Below are 21677 nucleotides of genomic sequence, written 5' to 3'. Positions count from 1 at the left end.
AAAGTGCTTGTGCTTACCACTGTGCACAAAGAATACTGAACAGAACCTTAGGCTTGCTGATGCTGATAGGAGTTTGCCATAGAATTGAATGGATTGGGATTTCATGTTAGGGCAGTGGTACCCAAGGTCTTTACAGCAAGCTCTGTGAGGCCTCTGACAATATCATTGAAGACAGTACTTCGTGCTCCCCATATTACCGCTTGAGTTACTTTAAGAGAAGTGTGAGCCTCAACCCCACAGGGGCTGAATCAGTGTTCCAGATCTGAGGTTTGGCCATGAGATACACAACTGCTAAACCTTTTCAGCCTTTAAAAAGTCTACTTGCCCTCTAAAACCCAAGGAAAATGTTACTTCAAGTTGCTGTCTTTCCTGACATTTGATCAGCTTTGATTTGAAAGCAGACTGCTCATTATATTGCAGAATAGCACCCAAGATCCTCTTTAAGTCCTGGCTTCCAAAAAGTGTTTTTTCCCAATTCTTGCTGCCACAGACACAAATTTTGCCAGGGGCTATACTGAAGCAGGGTTGGGTCCTCTTGGTTTTGCTCATTTATTTACAGGCCATGTTTTTATACAGTCAGGCAGGGACTGCTAGACATAGCAAAGGAATTGGAGTACAGCAGCTGAAAGGGACAGAAGACTAAGAAAAACACTGCAGCTAGAGAAAGATGGCTAAAGACCAGCTATTTGTAGTCTTGTGTGTAGTATTCTCAGTGTGTCTTTCAATGCAGCACAAGAAGAAACAATTCCTGGCCTCTAAGTCTGCCCTTGAAAGTGGCCAATGAAGATTTAGGTATCTAAATCCCAGGCAGTGTAACGCTTAAACAAAGCAAAATCAGTACTAGCCAACTTAGCGTGTCTTCATGTGCAGAGTGTTTGCACCAGCTTACAAGGACCATTGTGTACAGATAACTTTTTCTGGATATAGTGGTACAAATGGAAGAGGTTAGGCTCCAAGCCCTTTCCCATTTGCCTGAGGGGAGTCGCCCCTCACATTCTCTCAGGGAGCTTAGGGACTGAGGGTAGAAACCTCTCAGGCCCGTCAGAGGACCTCCTTGTGGGGCCTCTCTCTGGCTCATTCATGTCAGAATCAGTTAGTCACCTCTAGGAGGTGGCCTGTGATGGGCATTTATATCCAAACTATAAAGAGGCAATACCCCTTTCTGAGGCACAGCTCTTTAAAAAATCTACATCTGTTTACACCCTTAAGCAATTAAAAAGCTGGTTAAGTTTCCACCCAGGTATTTTGCAATATACAGAACAGGGGTTGGAAGGGACCTCAAGAGATCATTGGGTCCAACCCCCCTGCCAAAGCAGGTTCCCTAGAGCAGGTTGCCCAGGTAGGCATCCAGATGGGCTTACTCACGTTATCTTTTGCCTTTGTTTTGGTTCCATTTCCTGTTGTTCTTTAAGATGCCCAAATGGTGCAAATATGTTCTTGCTTCATGCTTTTGAAAGTATACCAGAAACAACATGACCCAGTATTTTCAAAATCTAAACTCAATTCCTCCTTCCTCACCATCTTATTCACTGCTTTGCCCTGTGATCTCCCTTTTTCATCTAATTTTCCAATGTCATCCTAGTGATGGATTAAGACTTTAATTCTACAGAAACTCATTTCACAGCTGAAGCAACACCCCAGTAAAGTCCCTCTGACAGGCTGGAAAAGGGCTGTCCTTCAGTTCGGAATCCAGATGTGCCACTCCTCTTGATGATGTTTAATTCATGTAACTGTGTTTGATATGGGAAAGTCAATTTCCCTACATAAAATAATACTTCAAGCTCTTTTGTCATTTTTATACAGTCAATAAAGCGGCAATGGTAAAGATAAATGTTGACAAGAGCTAAGTTGCTCCTCACACTTTACTAAATAAGATTGGCAAATCTAATAACGTCAAATTGCACATAAAGTGACCCTCACATGTAAAATTACTCATGTGTGATTACTATTAAGTGTTAAATTCAGATGCAAAGCAGTACTTCATCATCTTTCATCATCAATTCTGTTTCTTTCACTGACCCTAGATTTCAGAGACTGCTTGGAGAAAAGCAGCACGTAGGACAAAAAAGACCATACCAAAACAGAATAAAACGATTCAAAAAGAAGTGAGATAACAGCTGGGTGTTCATGGCAAAATGATGGTTTAGCCTCACCCCAGTGTGCCTTTCATATCTATGCAAGAGTAAGTTAAAAATCTATTGACTTGAGAGGAAAATCTATTGACTTGAGCCAATCCATGCAATGAACGACTGTGTTGTAAAAAGGAGAATGGGAAGGGTATTTCAGGTTAATTTGCCTATTTGAATGGCACCAAAGATGCCATTACTTATCACAAGTGCTTATCACTTTTAGCTTCTTTGAAGCTCAGAATTGTTTGGTTCTGGATCACAGCTTTTATTAACTTGAAGGACCATGAATATGTACAGTGCTACCATGATAATCATACCTTTATATCACTTTTACTCTCATATCACATACATACTGTAGGCTGGCTATAAAAATAAATGAAATTTCTTTTTTTTTCCCAACCATTCACACAGTCACATTTTCATGAAACATCATGTCATGCTGGTCATGAAAACCAAATATTAAAAATACAGCCCACAGACACAGGGCATTCCAAGCCTGTTTAAAAATCAATTGCCAATTTGCTTTCAAAATAACACACCACTTAACTCTATATCATGTTAAAGCAATAATTTATTACACTTTAAAGAGATTCCTAGTTTCATGGCCATATAAGTGAATCATTATATTTGGAAGAAATTTGCACATCGTTGCTAGCAAAATTAATTTAATTCACACTGTGAATCTCAGTGCTCTGAAATTCTTTTACTCTTAGAAAAAGCATTCACTACAAAATTTAAGCAGCTCTGCTGTAACTGCTAATTTCACTTTGGCTCTATAAAGATGTAACATCTAGACTCCAGGTAATCGCTTATTTGAGTAACTTATACTAGATAGAAATACCAGCACTGAAATCACTTGGTATAAGCACTTCCATCTAAAACAGTGCAGTGCTCCTTCCCCCAGCACACTCGAATAAAACTGCACTAAGTATAGCCTGGTGGATTACCCATATGGAGAAGCCATACAGATTCTAGCTCTGGGGACACGAATTGATTGCTTAGTCCCAGTACCACAGGGTTAAGTGAAATGCTATCACAGTAATTTATCATTAAGAGATATGGTGACGGCTTAGATTAAGAAGATTTGTCTGTCTCTTCTAATTAAGGTTAGGTCCTTAAGAAGCTTTACTACCTCTTGAAGGCACACAGACTAAAATTGGGACTCTGGTTCTGTTTAAAATGTCACTAGGTTGGTCCATAATCCCAGAATGACTGCAGCAAGGGATCATTCTTCCAGTGTTGTCATTCCTTGTTTGGAAGCTAGTGAGTCAGGGCAAGACTCCACAAAGCAAAGCCTAAGCAGTCTATTAATCAGCAACAAGTTGGTCCTGCAGAACATTGTAATGCTCTTGAGGTGACTCCTTGGAGACTGCATAATGAATGGTAAGCTGACAAAAAAAATCAGCAGTAAACTCTACTGCAGGCAGAGAGCAAACGGTAGCAGTAAGTGGGCTGTGTACTGAGGGGGAAGAAATGGTTGGGGGAAGATCTGTCGTCAGGCTGTGAGTGGACTCATTTCATGGTGGCACTTGTAATCCTACACATAACAGTAACATCCTAGGCTCTAGTGTCCTCACTTGGTGGCCTACAGACAATGTCAATAGATGGACCACTTCCTTTTTTTTTTTTTTTCATTAGGCCTCTAAATGTACAGCACACAAAAAGCCTACACAACTCACTGTTACAGGATAGTAATAGCCAAAGTATAAATTAATTACAAAAATTTTTAGCAAATTTTAAGCACGGATAAGGTTTTCCTTCCAGATTTGTAGACTTAGAGCAGCTCTGCCTAGATTGGTACATTACAGAAATGTAAAGCTGGTGAGATGGGAAAATCAAACTCAGTTATGAAGAGCAAGACCTTCTTTGACAATATTTAGTATAGTAAAAGAGTCTGAGGAAAGGAAGCCTTAAGTTACATTCTAGTTGCCTGGAATTAGAAAAATGTTCTTCAAGTGGGTAAGACATTAAATTATGATTCATTACAGGATGCCTTCCTCTAAATGATCTGATGCTGCATTGCAGCTGGCACAAAACAGGGAGAGTGCATGGACCAACATTTTTCTGCAGCATTCCAGGCCTCAATGGGACAGTGTTCTGGGAGCCACTGAACTGCTATCAGCAGCATGCAGAGGGAATTACCTTTTAATTTGGTTCACTGAAACAAAGCCAGTTTTTATGTACACTGGTATGAAGGAACTGCAAGTTCAAAGTCTTAAGTGTCTGACCAAGAAAATCTCTCACCAATGAATTCAGTAAGAGCATACAAGCTTTTACTGATCAACCTGCAGAGTAAAGAACAGAACACAATTGCTCTGTTGGACTGTGTTTATAAATCCTTTATATTATATTGCATCTCTTTTGCTTTGCCATGCTTTTTCTCTCAGATTATCCCAGTTGTGTATTTATAGAGAAGAGCATCCAATTAAGCAGCAAAATCAATGCCCTTCTTTTTACATAACCATTCACAAAATCTGAACAGCACGTATTTATAGAGGATCTCCTGAGTAAATACAATTTGCCCCATACAATGTTGTAAATGGTTTTAATTGAGTAAAAAGGCTGAAAAAGATGACAGGAGGTCACTTAGTTCAGTCTCCTTTATTCACTTCTACTTAAATTAAGACATGGATAAACTATTCCTGCCTTTTGCACATCCAAATCTGCTTTCTACTGCAGCAGCCATGAGCAGTTCCTGTGTGACACTGGCCGAGGTTCTGTGGGCAAAAGGAAGCCCTTTGGAAGAAGAAGATATATGGGCACTCTTGTACCTTGCCACAGTGCAGCTTCTGGAAGACCTTCACAAAGGTGAGGTGAAAAAATGTCTTACCATAGGAAATGCCTTCCAGAGTATTTTGGGGTTTTGAGGATTGGTTTGTGGGGTTGTTTTTTTTGTTGTTGTTGTTGTTTTTGTGTTTGTTTGTTTGGTATGATTTGGCTTGTTTGCCTGTTTGCTTGTTTGAGACAAAAAGCACTAGCAGGAGTAATAACATATTTCTAATAACAATGAGAAGCCTTTCGGTGCTGCTGGGTTTGCATGCAAACTGCTGTGCCAACATGCAGGCCTTCACACAGTTATTTTTTTTTTCCTAAATCACATGGCAATTAATTAATCTAAGTAGAACTACAGATGGTGGAACAGGACAGAGGTGCCCTTCCTACCATAGGAATAACATACACACACAGAAAGGGCAGTGCCAGCTAGGATCATACCCTGCAAGTACTGAGAGAGAGAGAGAGAGGAGGACAGGCAAATTCACATGGCTCCTCAGTCAGCCAGTAGGAGACTTTTATCCAAGTGATGTGTAACTTCTGCTGTAGCTGGAGGGATGAACATTTATTAACAACCAAGTTTTAATGGACTGAACCACTCTAACAGGTTGACTGTATGATCAGTTCTCCATTATCTAGTGTAATCTAGCCAGATAATACAGGCACTAGGAACATGCAAAGGATTGCAGCACTGAGATACCCACCTGGATAAATTCAGCTCAGGTCCATCACAGCTTATTAACTCTGTGTCAGACACTAAGCTGACCCTATGCTGTCCTGATCTCATTTCAAAAAAAAAGTCTGCTGAATTGAGATAATCAGCATGTGTTCCCTGTGCTGCACTTGATAAATTTATGGTATTATGACCAGAAGATGAAAACAAGAAGTCGGGATGCAGAACCAAGCTGGTTTATAGGTCAGATGCGAGGCCGCTCAATCACGTCTTTAGAGCTCAAGTCCAGAAGTGATGCCAAGTTTGACTCATTCTGAAGCTGAATCCCCAGTGCTCCAGTGTCTTGGAGGGCAGCAAAGGTGAACTGTCCCTGCACAGCATCAGCCCAGCTAACTCAGGCAGAGCTCTGGCTCCACTTCTCCCAAGTGCAGCTCTACTGCGTCTTCTGGAGTCTGCCTCTTCCGAGGGCTAGTACTGCTGTATCTGTGCAGCACTGTGCTTGGCATAATAAATTCTGCTAGACCTGGTGTTGGTCAGTACCAACTTGCTATAGCAGTATTTCAGTGTGTTTGGGCACTGTGGTTAGGCAGGTAAGCTGACTGGTGGGCTGGCCAGCATTACAGAAAGCCAGATAACTTACATTAAGACTAAAGTACAAGCTGGGTGTTTCTAAAACAGACACATTTCCCAGCATGTGCTGGTTGTATTTGAATATAATACTACAGAAATGGAGAAGGAACAAAGAAAAAAGTAGCTGATGATTTTAAGACCTTCCCAGCTTAACGTTAACCCTTTGTTCCTTTTTTTCACAGTGGAAAGGTCACCATGCACAAGAATGAAGTTGTCATTTAAAATATGTAACTTTTTAAATGAAAAAATACCAAAGCATTTACTGCATGTTTTCAAAATCTTCTCCTATGGAGATCTGAATAGTCCCTATTCTCACTGGCTAGACTGAAGAGACTGGATCAATATAGCTAACTTAAAAAAAAAAATTATTCAATTACCCACATTTCCAGGAACAGTCTATCTAAATATTGCCATAGTTAATGCAGCTTTTCCTCTTTCTAAGTAGTTTGATCTTAGACTTTTTATCATACTTTTTTTAATGAATAGTTTAACCAAATCACTTGGATTCAGTTAACATATCCATGCAAGTGCAGAGTGTTTGCAGAAGACTGCACATCATCCTGCTTCCTTCTGCTTCAGACCACTGGGACTGTGGTCCCTGCAGTGGATATTTTTAAGGAGAACTCAGCACTTTACAAGAAGGAACCAGTCCATTGCTGGGACACTCTCACATAGATTTTTGTAGGGAGCAGCAAGGGAGCAGCTGTTCCCTTGGGGACAGGGAGCCCAGAGCCAAGTCTGGTTATAGGGGTGGCAGGGCAGGGGCTGCCCCATCCCACAGCCCCCACATAGGGTGGGCAGGGCAGGTCTGGTGGTGTCACCTGAGAATGCAGATCAACACACAGCTCAGTGGTGGCACGGCAGGTCTACGAACAGTGACAAGATCTTAACCAGAATCTGTGCGTGGGATGTGATTCTGCCTTTCCTTAGGCTTCAGAAATCCATGAAAGTCAGTATACCGTTTTTATGTGTGAAATTCTGAGATGGAAATTAGGCCTTTAACCATCACTAAATCCCAGATCACAAAATCAGCCCCACATAAATGAACAAGACTCCACTGACTTCTCGGTATATCTCCAGGAAGCCACAGTGATGGGTTTTGCTGTGGGGCTGAGGCCCCAGCAATATGATTTTCTGAGCTCAGTGAATTCCACAAGAACTCCATTATCTTCTTTAACGTTTTTCAGACCCTGCCATCCGTGTGCTTTGTCCATGGTCAGTACTACTGTCTGCTGAAGGAAATCTGTCCTTCCAAAACAATGCACCTCAGACAGAAGCTATCCCTTTCAGCGCACCAGAATTACTTCACAGACAGAACAAAAACCAGTGCATCGGACTAACAAAGGTGAGGCGTACTATAAAATAAATATTGAGGTTACCTTGTAAAGATAAGGCCAGGGCTTTAATGAAGCATGCCAGGAATCTACTGTCAAAATCCATTTCTAATTACATTAAACAAATCAGGCTACAGTTAGAAAGACTTACATATAAAGACTTCATAAAGGATTTCCTTTTCTGTTTTGACAGATGTTGGTGTATTCCCTAGGAATGACCCTCTACTGGTCAGCAGACTATCAGGTTCCTCCAAACCAGGCCAGTAACACAAACATTTTTCTTTTCTTGTATTCTGTCTCATCTTGGTAGGTTCACAGATCGAGAGGCATAACATGAAGTGTCAGTAAGATGGGCTTCTTGTTTTGGACCACTAAGAAGAACATGGCTAATTGGAATGCATGTGTCATGGTCTAGACCTCACCAAAAATTCAGGTTCATCCAAATCAGGAATTCAATTAGGCCTTTCATCTTTCCTTTCCTCCTTGAAAAGCATAATTATTCCTATTAAGATTAATTTTACTTTTCCTTTAAGAGTAAAGATTACTTGTTCAAAGACCGTAATGAGAAATTTCCTGACAAGACAGTCAGGGCTAGAAGAAAAGCATCACGTCTGCATGATTCTGGTGCTCTGCTTTTTCAAAGAATGGGATGATGGAATAAAAGCTAAAGAACTTTGCCCTTATTTCTGGGCAAATTCTACCTGCATCTCTGCTAATCGAAACTTTGCATCTCTTGCTATCCATAATCCTTTCAAAGATGTGTAGCACACATTTTGCTTCATTTCTATATCCCTGTTTTGATTACATGCTTTTGACTTGGAAAAATGCTAGCTTTTAGTGGGTATACATGATATAAGCAAAAAGACTCTATAAGCTAAATAACTCCTTAAAATTTAAGTATCTGGTCTCTATGGTAACAGCTTTGGCTGGAATAACTCCTTAACTTTTTGAAGCTAATACTACCACATGTCTAGCTTGCATGAATCTTGAAGATGCACAGTCTAATTAGCAAAGCCATGGAGCAGACTTTGCTGCCAGCTGTCACCAAGAAGCACCTATGCAGACTGATGATCCTCCTTGTACATGCCTGTTCCCTTCAAGGCTGTCCCGCATCCCATTAGAGGCTTCATTTAGTGCTGTTTTGCTGCCTGTCCAGATCTGTCCCAAAGCCTAAAGGAAGTCAGTGCCCATTTCTCACTGAGGGTGAAAGGCTTACAGAAGTTCCCGGTCCCAGTTTAGACAGGACTTCAGACCCCTGTGCGATGTCATTTAACTGTGCCTCTGTTGAATCAGTCCCTCCAGCTGAGTGACCAACTACACAGTCTCTTGCTGACGCTATGTGAAGATCTGCCACATAAAAGACTTTCTCCTGAATCAATTCTGGAAGCGTGTGAGGCACATCAGAAGGAATCTTCTTCTCTACCAGTAAATGTCTACATAAAGAAAATGGTCCAGTTTGTGGTGGGAAGTGTCAGTGAGGTAAGTACTACTCTCATACCTAACCATCTCTTTTTCTGTGAATGTTTGTATGAGTTAAAGAAGTGAGATTTGGCTGTAGGCTTCTATGCAGAAAATTGAGTGGGTCTGTGTCCTAGCAAATGAGGCAATGAAACCATCTCTCACACCGCTCCTACACTCCTGGGAAATGATACAAATCCACCTTTTGTACTCTTAGTATCTTCTTTCCTTTGTTAATAAATGAAACAATAATAATCTCTACAGAGACTTCATGTTGGCCAAATTAATAGACTGAGCACAAGAGAAAAGATTTTCTCATTGCCACTGTGGCTTCAGACTTTCTTTGTGAAATTCAGAAGAATCACATTCACATCACATTGAGAATTTCATCCATCTTCCCTAGGTGGAGCTGAACAGTTACAATACAATCCAGCCAGCCCATCTGAAGCCTTTAATAAGTGAGCACCTGTGTCTTTTCAAGATCTGAAATACCAACAAACAATTTTTGTTGACAAGCTGAATGAAACTGAAAGGAAACAACTTGCAAACATTTTTTCTGTTTTCAAACAGTATTCATTAACACTCTGAGCTGACCTTTCCCTTGTGCTCTCTGTTACTCTGTTCCCCACTGCGGCAGAGTGTGCCCTTTCTTAAACACAGCTAGCACGGAAGTGTGGAGCCATCAGAAGTCAGTCCTGCTTTGCAAAGGCTGCCTGAGAAGATGAAGCTGCTTACATCACGCAAGTCAGCAGCCTCTGACAAGCAGAGGGCAAGGACTGCTTCGGTACAAGGGGCTGAAGTCCACTTATCACCTGACTTGCAGTGCCGTTGTCTTCTAGGTAGAACGGGTAGCCACTGAAGACAGCACAGCCTCTCAGCTTCACAGAAGTCATGTCATAAGGAGAAGACTACATGAGAAAATCCTGGACGCTTCACCACCGTCATCCCAGATGAATCTTCACCGAGGTATAGTAAAACTTCTAATCTGAACTGTGCAATAAGGGCACACACAGCCTTTCCCAAGCTAGGTGAATTGTTTAATTTCATGTTGTAATGATTACACGTTCTGTTGAATAAGATATTTATTGCTTTACATATAAATTACTTCATAATAGAAAGACTCTAAGGCAAGTCAGCAAGATTTCTGCTCCTTATTTCCTCAAAGGACAATAGTCTGAAGGCTGTGAAGCAATGATAACAAATCAGCTTGCACGTGTTTGACTCTTAAAGCAGTCTGCATAAGAACTGTGCATATAAAACAAAACTGTTTTCAGCACTGCTGTTATACTCTGTATGCTCCAATGGATTTTCAAAGGTAAAGAGTGGGGTTCTTTGAAGTAGCCATTGAAAACTATATATTCATCCTTCCCATTTGATTACTCAAGCAATGATTTGTTGTTTCTTTTTGACATTTAGTTCCATTTTTCTATTCAAAATATGTTTTACAAATGTGCACATGGATTGCTGGAGAGATTTCAAGACACAAGGCCAAATCCTGCTTACTGTATAAATACACCAGCATACACCGATTTCACATTTCATTTGATGAAAATCAAGATTTTGTCAAGCCTCACAGTAATACTCTAACTGTAACTAAATATGGACTTCAGGTCCAGATAAATTCTTTTTTTTTTTCTACATCCCTAGATTGTGTTATTCATTTCAACTCATTTCTCTGGGGTTTGGGTAAGGGATGGGTTGGCTTTTGGCTCAGGTTAGGTAGACTTTTTTTGGAGGCTCAGTATTAGGCATATGAACAATCCAATCCCCATTCAGCAAATCAAATGTATGTTCCACTAACTTTAGCTAGAATTACACACTTGCTTAAATATTTGTGGAACTTTTCTATTACATATTGGTCATAAGAAAAGGAGATTCTTCTGAAAACATACAAAGCACCCCTCAAATCATAGTGGCTCAGTCACTGATTCAGAAACAGAGCTTATAGGTTCACACTTGCATAAGCAGGTGAAAACTCTACTGCTGCCAAAAGGGTTGGTCCCATCTTCAACTGCCTATTAACCTCAAATTCCTGCCATTCCCCTTCTACCATGATTGTTCCAGCAATTGTGTAGGTGTGGTGAGATCTGCTTGCTAAAGTTTTCAGTTAAGCATACAGAATACAATTAATATATTAGATTTGTTTTATTTGAAATGGTCAAGGAGAACTATGAGAACTATTTTGGGACAGAATAAAATTATAGAAAGTCAGAGATAAAAGAATGAAGTTACCAAGCTCCCTTCTGTCCTTAAGGAACTGAAGTCAGGGTTAAAAAACAAACAGACATGAGCTATATGAAAGTTAGTCGAGCCAAATGTTATTTAAGCTATCATGCAGATACAATGATTTATAATTAAAGCCTGTGATTCATCATATTTCCTTTCTGTTTCCAGACAATGGGTCCAGATTAATGAATTATAGCCAGTCAGCAGAAGATTACAGACAACTGTCCGTGGACTACAGTGACTCTAACAGTATTTCAGAAAGTACATCTTTGATACTATCTAACCAAGGACACAGGAAAGGTAAGATTTTCCTGAAAGGTTATGGTTATAAATTATGTAATCTGTTGGTTTTTTTTTGTCCCCTGAAATGTGAACTACCCATGCACAGCCAGGTGAAAGGTACTCCCATGCACTTGTGGTTACGTGACTAGGGAGGTACATTTGACCAAGCTGCAGAGAGAGATCCTTTTACACTGGCTTCCTTTTTCCCTGTGCCCTACTGTAAGGCCTACCAGGCAGCACCATTGCATATTTCTTCATGCCCCCTTTGCCAGATGAAGCTGTTCATCAGATCACAAAGCCTGACAGCATGTTTCTGCCACATGGTGTCCTGAAACAGATGAGAAGCCATGCAGCTACCCCACATACACAGCAATGTCAAGATGGCAGCACCAAAATCAGCTGAATCTGTGAACAATACCTGACACTAATAAGGGGGATTAATGTTTCTTCGAGCACATTTAGAAACAAAGGGACTAATGCTGAAATCTAAAGAAAAGGAAAGAGAGAGAGAGAGAGAGAGAGAGAACGAAAGAACAAAAGAACGAAAGAACAAAAGGAAGAACGAAAGAATGAAAGAACGAAAGAAAGAACGAACGAACAAAAGAAAGAAAGAAAGAAAGAAAGAAAGAAAGAAAGAAAGAAAGAAAGAAAGAAAGAAAGAAAGAAATCCACTCCCTGTTTTGTTTTCATTTTGTCCTAAAGCCATTGTGTATTTCCTGCTCTGTGTGTTTTCATCATGCTAAGTGCCATGCTGCACTTTTCCTGCCTTACTTTGCCTGGAGATATCAGGATTGGAACTGTAGCTCCATTTTCAATCCTTTTGTGGCAGGAACAGCATGAATGAAGCTGCTAGGCAAAGGATCCATTCAGTGAAGACACTGTGGTAGTCATCAGTCAGGATCATTCCCAAATGACTTAAATCACAGTGTAGGGGGAAACTCTAACACAAGGAAAGTTATTCAGCAGGAAGGGCACATGTACCTTCATATTTAAATTGGAATCTGAGCTGGGGATGCCTAGACAGGATGTTTACACTGCCCAAAAGCAAAAAGCTCCTGTTGCCCAAATGTCCTTAACATCTCCTAAAAGCAGGCTTATCATGCCAGATCCTCATTCTCAAACTCCTGCCCATTGCTATTCTCCCATTCCATGTCCCACCTCCTTTTGACCTTTTTTCCCATCCTAGAGTCCTTTCTGAGCTTCCAGACCTGGAGCTGAAAGCTTGCTTCCTTAATTTGGAGTTTACTTCCTCCCTCTATGAGCCTCCATGAGAAACAAAGTCCTTTCTCCTGCTGTGGCAGGGACTCAGATGTGCTCTGTAAGCACATGTGTTTCTTTTATCCCAGAAATTTCTTCCCTTAGGCAATAAACCTAACATCCACCACATCAGTTATCATGCAACAAGGTATGCACACCAAGTGGTTAGTTCACTGTTGCCATAAATAACAGATAACTGCTGAGTTTCGCTTGCTTTTTCTCACTAGGGAGCATTAATTTTGGTTTCTGATATCCAGCTGCTGATTATCATGAAATTTGGAGGATCACATTACCCACTCTCTTTCAAATTTGACAGGTTTAAAATATACTAGGCAAAAAGGAAAGGCATAGAGTATGATCTCAAAGGACTAATTTTCTTAGGAAACATGGCAAAAAAAAAAAAAGGTGCATACTGCTTCATCAAAAGTCTGCCAAGAGATATTTCACAGAGAAAAAGAATATATCCTGGGGAAAACAAAACAACAACAAAAAACCACACCACATGTAGAGTAGCCTCTCACCCCTCAGTCCTAAGGATGAGTAAGGTGGGGGTACTTGTACAGCTGTTGTTGATATTGTCTTCCTGTGGAAGGTGCCACTTTGTTGAAGCTCCAGCATTACAATCAATATTGCAGCAATAAAAACCTGTAAGATTCTGCAGCTGCTCCTTATGTGACTCACATGTGTCAGCCACATACCAAGTGGCACATAGTGACGGCAGACTCGGAAGACAGTTTTGAAAGTCCAGCTGCTGGTACTCAAGATGTTATAAGACAAAACTCTAAAAATACAGGAATAAAAACAGAATGTGAGAGCTTGTTTGCCACAGATGTTCTTGCATGAGATAATGTATAAGAAAAATGCATTTTTCCCCTAAAAGAAACATTATCATACAGCAGAGCACCATTATCAAGAGAGATCACTCTATCCAGATTGGACTTTAGAAGCTCACTTAATATGTAACAAATTAATCATCTACAAGATCAACTGCTTCGAGTTCACCCTAAACAGCAGGAATGATGTGTTGGATTTGTGATCAGGGCATGGCAGTCTGGCCACTGAAACCAGCCAACTTGCCCCACTGCCATAACAGCTGGGACTGTCACTAAGAGGAATTTTATGCACTTGTCCAAATATATATACACAAACATGTGGAAACTACAGTGTGAGCAGAGAATTTTGCAGGTCTTTCTCATGAAAAAACATGTAGCTTCAGAACATAGGACTGTATATTAATTTTTGTAACTAGATCAGAGTATTTGGTTTATCTCACATCTCACATTATGTCACTACAATCTGCAGCCTAAAAAATCATGTTTATGCATATTTTAGCAATGTGACTGGATTTTGTAGGTTTTTGCTTGCAGTTGGTGGTTGGTACACTGGAATTTAATACCATGTTTTTGTGTTGGAATTCTGAGTGAATTCTCATGCTGCAGTTCATGAATATTTTATCTGGAAGAAAAGCTGACCTATCATAGCTCAATTTATCACCTCTATCATTATGTGTATGTAATAGTTTGATAAGCACTTCTTTAAATCAGATCAATAAAATGATCCAAGTGAAGACAAATCTAACATTACCACTCTTCTTTAGAGGATTTAAAAGAGCTTTGATATTAGAAAAAATGTTCATAGAACTACCACTTGTATTTGGTAGGACCGTCCTACCTCTAAATTTCAGTTTTCATATATTCAGACATAGCAATGCTGATCCTTTCTCTAGCAGCAGAGCTGACTGAAGGTGAAATTATTTTTTTACTCCAAACTGAAATTTTATTTGACTCCAAAACTATCCTATCCCCACCAGATATTTGTGATGTAAAAACATTCACAATATACTTACTGCAGTAAATAATCAGTGGGATATTTACAAATAGTTTTAATTTCAGTGTTTTTATATCCTGCTCTGATTAAACCACGTAAGTTTCATGGCCTATTTCCCCTGATTTTATACCTGGAAACAGAAGAATAAGAAGGACAATTTCTAAAGAGCAAAAACTATTTCACAAGTTACCCACAAACACATGGCAATAACGGACACTGTATGTACACAGCTATTTTCCAAATGACATTCATATGGAGGGTTATGTAGAAGAAGTAATTACAGCTACAGAACTGGGAATACTGCTGGTGTAGTATTCACTTAGCCTTATCAAACAGTCATTTATAATGCCCAAGCAAAGATGCAGAGGAAGTGGCCAGTCTGAATTTCCTCCTTGTTCTAATTGTCCCGCGAGTGCTACTACAATTGCTTTAACTGTGAAATTCCCTTCATTCATTCCAGGGAGAGTTACGCAGACACACAGGTCATGGGACCCCACCCTTAGTGAATCAAGGACACAAAGCAGTTACAAACTCTTCATAAACAGGTAATCGAAACTCCTATTCTGAAATGATAGAGGCTGTTTTATTACCAAGTGAAACAGAGAGCTCATGTGGCAACATCATTACTGGAAAATGCCTGGATTAGCATCTGAACCTGTCATGATATTAGATACTGTTTAGGTAGAATTAAAGTGCACCTAGACTGAGTTTGTCTCTGAGCAAAACTGTCCAAATGCTTTAGTGTAATGCAGCTTGGGCCCTGAATGATCCATACAAAACAAGCACACTGAAGTTTTCCACCTTCCCTCTTCACTGCTGTGTCCTGCCAGATGTTACTGGCCTCTCAGAACAGCTGGCACAGCTACTACACAGCTGCCCTACTGTGTTTCAGTCCAACTCAGCATGGAAAGGACAAACCTGACACAATTTCCACACATGAGCAGTGATAAGAAGGAATGAGCAGTCGCTGCTTTCACTACTAAGACATTTTGTGAAGTCCTATTTGCCCACATTCAGATCTGGGGTCAGGGTCTTGCCTTGCTCTCACATTGGCAGAGGCCTGATGTGTTCTGGAGTAGTTATGATAGACCATGTATGTACATGACCCATAGTTTTCAGCAGAATATTTGCTTTTCCGTCTCAGTTCTTAGATGGATTTACCTTACTTGTCCGAATCATCCCCAGCCCTGCACCAGCACTTTACTGAAGAGTTACAGGTAACCCAAGGACACAAGAAGTAAAGACCTCTGCTCTGCCTTGAGGATTAGCCTCATTTCAGCCTTGGAAATATAACAGTAGCCTTGTTATTGGCAAGCTTAACATAGCTTGCCTTAACACAGGTAAACTCAGCTGAGAATTGATGCTACCCTCTTTTCAAAGCCAGCTAAATATCACTGCTGTTAAACAAGAGTTTTATAGACTAGGTGTTAGCATAGCGCAGCTGCAATCATGACTTGCCAAATGAAGAAGTGATGCAGGTACTGTTAGCCTCTAGGCATCACAAAGACCAGAATTCCATAGTTAAGTACCATGTAATCCCTACAGACATCCCATTTAAATTGAGTTCTTGACCCAGTTAAGCAGGAGTTTCTTCTTTTAACCATGACACGAGTAATTCAAGCCCACAGGAAATGCTCCATCTAGATCAATTCCCAATTAAATGTATCCCAAATAAACAGTTTGAACTTCCTGATAAACCAGCCATGATAATCTGATCTATGTGAGATACCCCACTATACCTCTAAAACCATAGTAAGAAAGAACTGCAGCAGGTTGCAGGGTAGTAGCAGCTTTTGTGAAGAAAAAACTGTCTAGCTACACACACACATATATGTTTGTATACTGACATCTATATATGCATCACACAGCTGGCAATGCTATCAGTAACAGCAGGTTTATTTACTGAGTCTTTTTGGAGCAACTGTCATGCCTCTGACTACCAACCTGGGTATCAGCTTGACATCCCTGAGATAAAATTGTGCTGCCAAGAAAATGTTCCCCTCCTCTGCTGAAAGATGAACTCTCTTCTCCAAATTTCCAGCTAGCTGTTTCCCGTAAAACTTCAGAGACTGTAAGCCCCACTTTTAGTTGTAAGGATCTGCAACTGAATTTCTACCAAGGTCACCACTCTATTTTAAGTACGAGGACAACAGTGGAGTTGAAGTAATTAGTTTGGAAACCACCAGTTTCCCACGTAGGAGGCCAGACAGCACAAGACTCAGTGATGGGTTTCCTACCTGTAAAGCTTACTCATATCATCATGCTCAGCTCTGTAAGCAGCCCAATTGACATAATTTACATCTCTTAGTTCTAGAGTTAAGCTTGCAAGTGTATGCAGGGCTATGGCCTTTACACAAAGAAGGCTCAGCTGCCAAGTGTGGCACCCTGCAGGAAGAGTAACAGGAAGGGTTTGTCAGAGGGAAAGAAGTCTTCTTAATATATCTCTTGGGTTTTGAGCTAATAGCATTTTTATACCCACAAAAATCACTTCAGGTCCTTTTTAGGCATATTTTGTAGTCAAATGTTGATCTTTCCAAGGCTGCATAGATTGAAACAATAATACCTACGTATCTTTATAGGCTGAGGAATACAAACTACTCCGGTCACTTTGTTAAAAAGCTTTTGAAGCTCTCTGAACAGTTCTTTGAAGAAACTCCATAACATGCACAACAAAAGGATAAAATTCCTGTTCTGGAAAGATTCTGAATAATGTAACAACACATGTTATGGTTTTCTGAAGCTTTTTTGTTTGTTTGTTTGAGAAAATAATAAATGAGAAATTGATTTCATCCTGTAGATTTCTCAGAAAGGCATGGGGCTAAATGCTTTTGCCTGCTAGCCTCATCAGACCTAAGCCAGCTAGATCTAGCTCGCCAAATGAAAATGAAAAAGAAAAAAAAAAAAGAAAAAAAAAAGGAATGTCACTGAATTAAAGCATAATTTTGATTTATTTATAAAGGGCATCAGTAATATCACCTCTGTTAATTTCTTTTTCTGTAAAGATAAAACCATGTAACAGCTTGTAATTGACATTGTCCTGGATTTCATACGATTCTGCCAGTCAATGTACCTTGAGCTCTTTCTCCTCAGTCTGTGTAGTTTTGTTGCATGCTGGATATCTTGCTTACTATGACATCTCCTTTGAAGGTCGGTCAGTGCTGTAGAAGAAATCCCCGGTGGAGCTCACAAGAACAGCAGGCACAATCTGCTGAGTTTAGGTTCCACCTTCTCCGTGTCTACAAAGGATTACACAGCAGCTGCTGCATCACAGAAATGTTTGTTCCAAAGGAAGGAAAAGGTGACTAATGAAAAATGTATACGCTGATCTGAAAATGTAAATATCACTAAAGAGAAACCTCTCATCCAGTTGTCATTTGCTAATGATTTGCATATTACCTACTGCATCACCTCATTAGGTGAGTCTCCTAAACTGAGAGTCCAAATTAACGTGATCCAGTTGTGGTAACTCAGAACTCAAGACAGTGAAAGGTCTCGTATATAAAGACAAAGCACAAGTTTAGAATTGAACGCTCTCTATCCTTCATGTGTGATTTCTGCAAGCATCAAACACCATATGGAGCGTTTTCATCAACTACCTTGACAGAAGCTTCAGTATGGCAAAAAAAGATTTTTAGAGAACTTGAAAGGACTCATATATGTTCTACGGGGTATGCCTGGAAAGAAAGCACAGGCTAACAGCGAGTGTGCCAAACATATAGTTCACCTAAGGGCCTACTTCTGATCGCTGTCCAGTTATAGGGCATTTTTGTGATTTTATTCTTTGTTAAATGGGAAGAAAAATGCTTCTTTGGCTCTGGCTTGGGTAAGCTTACAGTTGATTCACTTTAGTTCCAGTGCCATAAAGTTTTATTGCCATACTCATCCATCCATTTATATTTTCTACCTTCTCTGACAAGAAAGCCTACTCCTTTTAGGCTAAGTGACTGCTCTCATAATGATGAGAAGAACTAAAAGACAAAGTAAAGATCTTCATGAGTGCATGCATTCCTCTCCCTAGCTCCCTCCCTTATAATCAGACTGATGTAACCCAGAATATATGTCTGAAAAGAGCATAGTGTAGAGTCATTCAAAAAAATGAAAGGCATACACAATATAAACCTAAGTATTGATGCAGAAGACACACAAGGAGCACTTAGAATGCAGGTTCTGGTCCGGAACAGGGTAAAATTAAGTAATTGTGAAAGGGACATATGGTCTAAAGGACTTTTACATATTGTTTTTTTCAGGTTCATCTGTGCTTTTAAATCCTTGAAGCAGACAAAAATGACTAAATGTCTGCAAGTGGTAAGAGTGGTAAGATGTGAATCCTTCCAACCACTCTCCATGATGTAGTTCTTTGACCCATTTAGATATTTCTCCTTTTTTTTTTTTTTTTTAGAAAATTTATGGTTTGTTTCATAATACAAGTATTGTCCTGTCAAGAGACAATGCAGTTTTCTACCATGAATACAGAGGGACTATCAGTAAGAAGTTAAAGTCACAATGCTCAGATGATACGAGGGAGTAAAGGTTTGCAGAGGGAAGGGCTATGGCCTTTGAGCCTTTTTATTGTTCCCTGTTTTTATTACATACAAAACATCTGATTTGTTGTACTCTGTCCCGCAACAGTCAGAGCCTGATGCTTAAATTATTACTGCTCAAAATAGTAAGTTCTTTGTATTGTGTCCTCCTGACATTTCTAGCTCATGATTCTTTGAGAAGGTCTAGCTAAGATAGCCTTAAATCATTTTGTATTCACTGACATTTAGCAGCTCTGGTACTTGACAAAATACCAGCAACTGGCCACAAAATCAGCGTTCAGCATATTGGTGAATTTAAAAATGTTTTCTCTCCTTGATGTCTAGACCTAATAATAGGCTGATACCTTGAGATTTCCTTGTCAGGAGCCTGAAAAGAAAGCCAGTGTAGTTTAGCATTTAGACCATAGGATGCTTCTCTGTTCACAGCTCTGTCATTGATTCACTGTGGTATACCCAGGGGGGAGAGCTGCACATTGTGCACATCACACTACCCCTCAGCTGGGCAACTATACATTACACAGCGTAGAACCAAAGCTCATAAGTCCTGGTGAAAGGAATACTAGGTCTTCTCCAAAATAGCATGGAAGCTGTGAAATATCAACACTTTTAAAAGCAAATCGGTGGTATTCCCTTAAATGGTTCTTAAAACTTGTCAAACTGTGCCGACACAAAAAAATATTAAGCTTGGAAAGAATCATTCTGTGCATTTGTTGAAGCTAAAGCAAAAGCATACAAGTTCTGCTAATAAGAAATATAATACATGGAATAAAGCAGCTCTGCATTTTAGAGTGGTTCCGCATGGCAGTTAGGCTTATGAAATCCCAGTGGTGTGTATGTTTGTGCGTACATGTCTGTGACTGCCAGAGTAACTCAGGAATCAAATGCTTTTTTTCAGCCACTTTTGACACAGAAACAAGGTTTCAGAAGAAACTATGATGTTTCAGTGAATATCATGAAAATAGGTGCTCTGCAAAGGAAATGGATCTTGGTTAAGGACCTATACAGAAGAAAAGACTCCACCATGAGCTCACCCCTAATTTGACCCCAAAGAGTCCACACAGGACAGTCCCCAAAGAGAAGTCTTTAATTAGCATTTGCATCTTATTAGATACTCAAGTCAGTTAGCTAAAGCACACAGATCAACAGAACTACGTTTCATTGGTACCAGTGTTAGGGATCTTTATTACATTAAGGAGACATTTACTAAATTTCTAAATTGCCTCCTTACAGTTTTCAGGTCCAGAATTTATTATTCTGTCTAGTGAACCACCAGTGACCTTACAGCTGCCTGGATCAATTGTGGTAAGTATGAACATTAAGAATTTAGAACTCATCTAGACACCTTTGAGTTGGGGCTTTTTCTAAATTGCATCTGAGTCCCAGCCCAGTACCCTTGTCATGTCCTCTCCCCAGACCAAGGTCCTGCAGATGTACTGAGACTTGGAAGGAGGCCATTTAATTCTCAGTGCTACACAGATATCTTTGTTGCTGAGACTGTTGCAAAAATAGCTGAATTCATCTTTCTCAGCTAAGAAGGCTAATTTTAGTGCAAGACTTTTGAGACTAAAAGTATACAGCAAATAAGGAATGTGACATCTAGTGCCAACATACTGGGCTTCTCCATTTTGCAAGCACACCCTTTACCTTTCAATAAGTTAAGGTAAAAGGCTGATAGCATACAGCAGTAAATATTAGAGTAAAAAAAAAAATCTGGAATTACCCTCAAATCTAGAATAGCCCTGGTGATTGTAGAATCTGTGTATGCTCAGCTGTTTTGTGGGTATTCCCTGTTGTTGTTTTTTTTTTTTTCTTTTTTCTTTTTTTTTTTTTTTTTAATTTAAATTGGATATGTTTGGGATATTGTTTAATGTCAAAAAAGGCAGGGAGGATGTCTTGTGACCAATTCCATTAAATTGTGTAGTGACGGGAGACTAGTAAAAAAAGTACAAAAGTGCTGTGGATCTTGTATTGCTTGTACTTGGCACTCATTCTTCACTCTTTGTTACATGTTCTTAGACTAAAAAGGGAAAATCCTATTTGTCCCAAAGGGATCTCAATGTGATTCTACTCAACGGGCAGTGCCTTGAGGTGCAATGTGACGTGAAGTCCAAGGCAAGAGATGTTTTCAATACTGTGGTGGCATATGCAAACTTGGTGGAACATTTCTACTTTGGCTTGGCTTACCTGAAAGGTACTGAGACACAGCTAACTATGGTACCAGTTCTCTCCTGACAGTGCCTTTGTAGTCTCTGCATTAATGAATTGCAGCAAGATCCTTTAAGATCCTCAGACGAAAGCAAATCCAAAGCTTAAGTAAAAGTAAGGAATGTTGGTTTAAACTGCACTGCACTGATGTAAAGCATGTCTGCCCCTGAACCGTGCATCAGCACAGCCATGGAGATACAGGCTGGTATTCCCATGCAGAAAAGGCTCTGGCCCAGCCTTGCACTGGAATGATGCTGAGCCATGTTCCCCCAGCAGAATCCCAGGAAGCACTGTTCTGCGGAGGGCTGACTGTCACTGCTCCTAGGTGTACACTGGGGTACAG

The 21677-nt window shown here is 40.0% G+C and overlaps 1 protein-coding gene across 2 annotated transcripts in view; it reads left to right on the top strand.

Annotated features, from left to right (window-relative positions):
- The window catches only part of FRMPD2 (FERM and PDZ domain containing 2), a 73256-nt gene that overhangs the window by 4573 nt on the left and 47006 nt on the right, over positions 1-21677 (top strand). Inside the window, exons 2-11 of one of the 2 annotated variants that reach the window (XM_072039557.1) lie at positions 4809-4937; positions 7392-7549; positions 7732-7797; positions 8832-9017; positions 9836-9962; positions 11391-11522; positions 15049-15133; positions 17736-17886; positions 20360-20431; positions 21146-21320. In XM_072039557.1, the coding sequence (XP_071895658.1) occupies positions 4814-4937; positions 7392-7549; positions 7732-7797; positions 8832-9017; positions 9836-9962; positions 11391-11522; positions 15049-15133; positions 17736-17886; positions 20360-20431; positions 21146-21320 (1276 nt within the window). In that variant the 5' untranslated portion in view covers positions 4809-4813. Of the gene's footprint in view, positions 1-4808; positions 4938-7391; positions 7550-7731; positions 7798-8831; positions 9018-9835; positions 9963-11390; positions 11523-15048; positions 15134-17735; positions 17887-20359; positions 20432-21145; positions 21321-21677 lie in introns of those variants that run through there. The other variant, XM_013102140.5, reaches the window with a different exon arrangement.

This window comes from Anas platyrhynchos, chromosome 6 (assembly GCF_047663525.1).
Source record: "Anas platyrhynchos isolate ZD024472 breed Pekin duck chromosome 6, IASCAAS_PekinDuck_T2T, whole genome shotgun sequence".
Taxonomy (NCBI): domain Eukaryota; kingdom Metazoa; phylum Chordata; class Aves; order Anseriformes; family Anatidae; genus Anas; species Anas platyrhynchos.
This window is presented reverse-complemented; position numbering and strand designations above follow the sequence as displayed.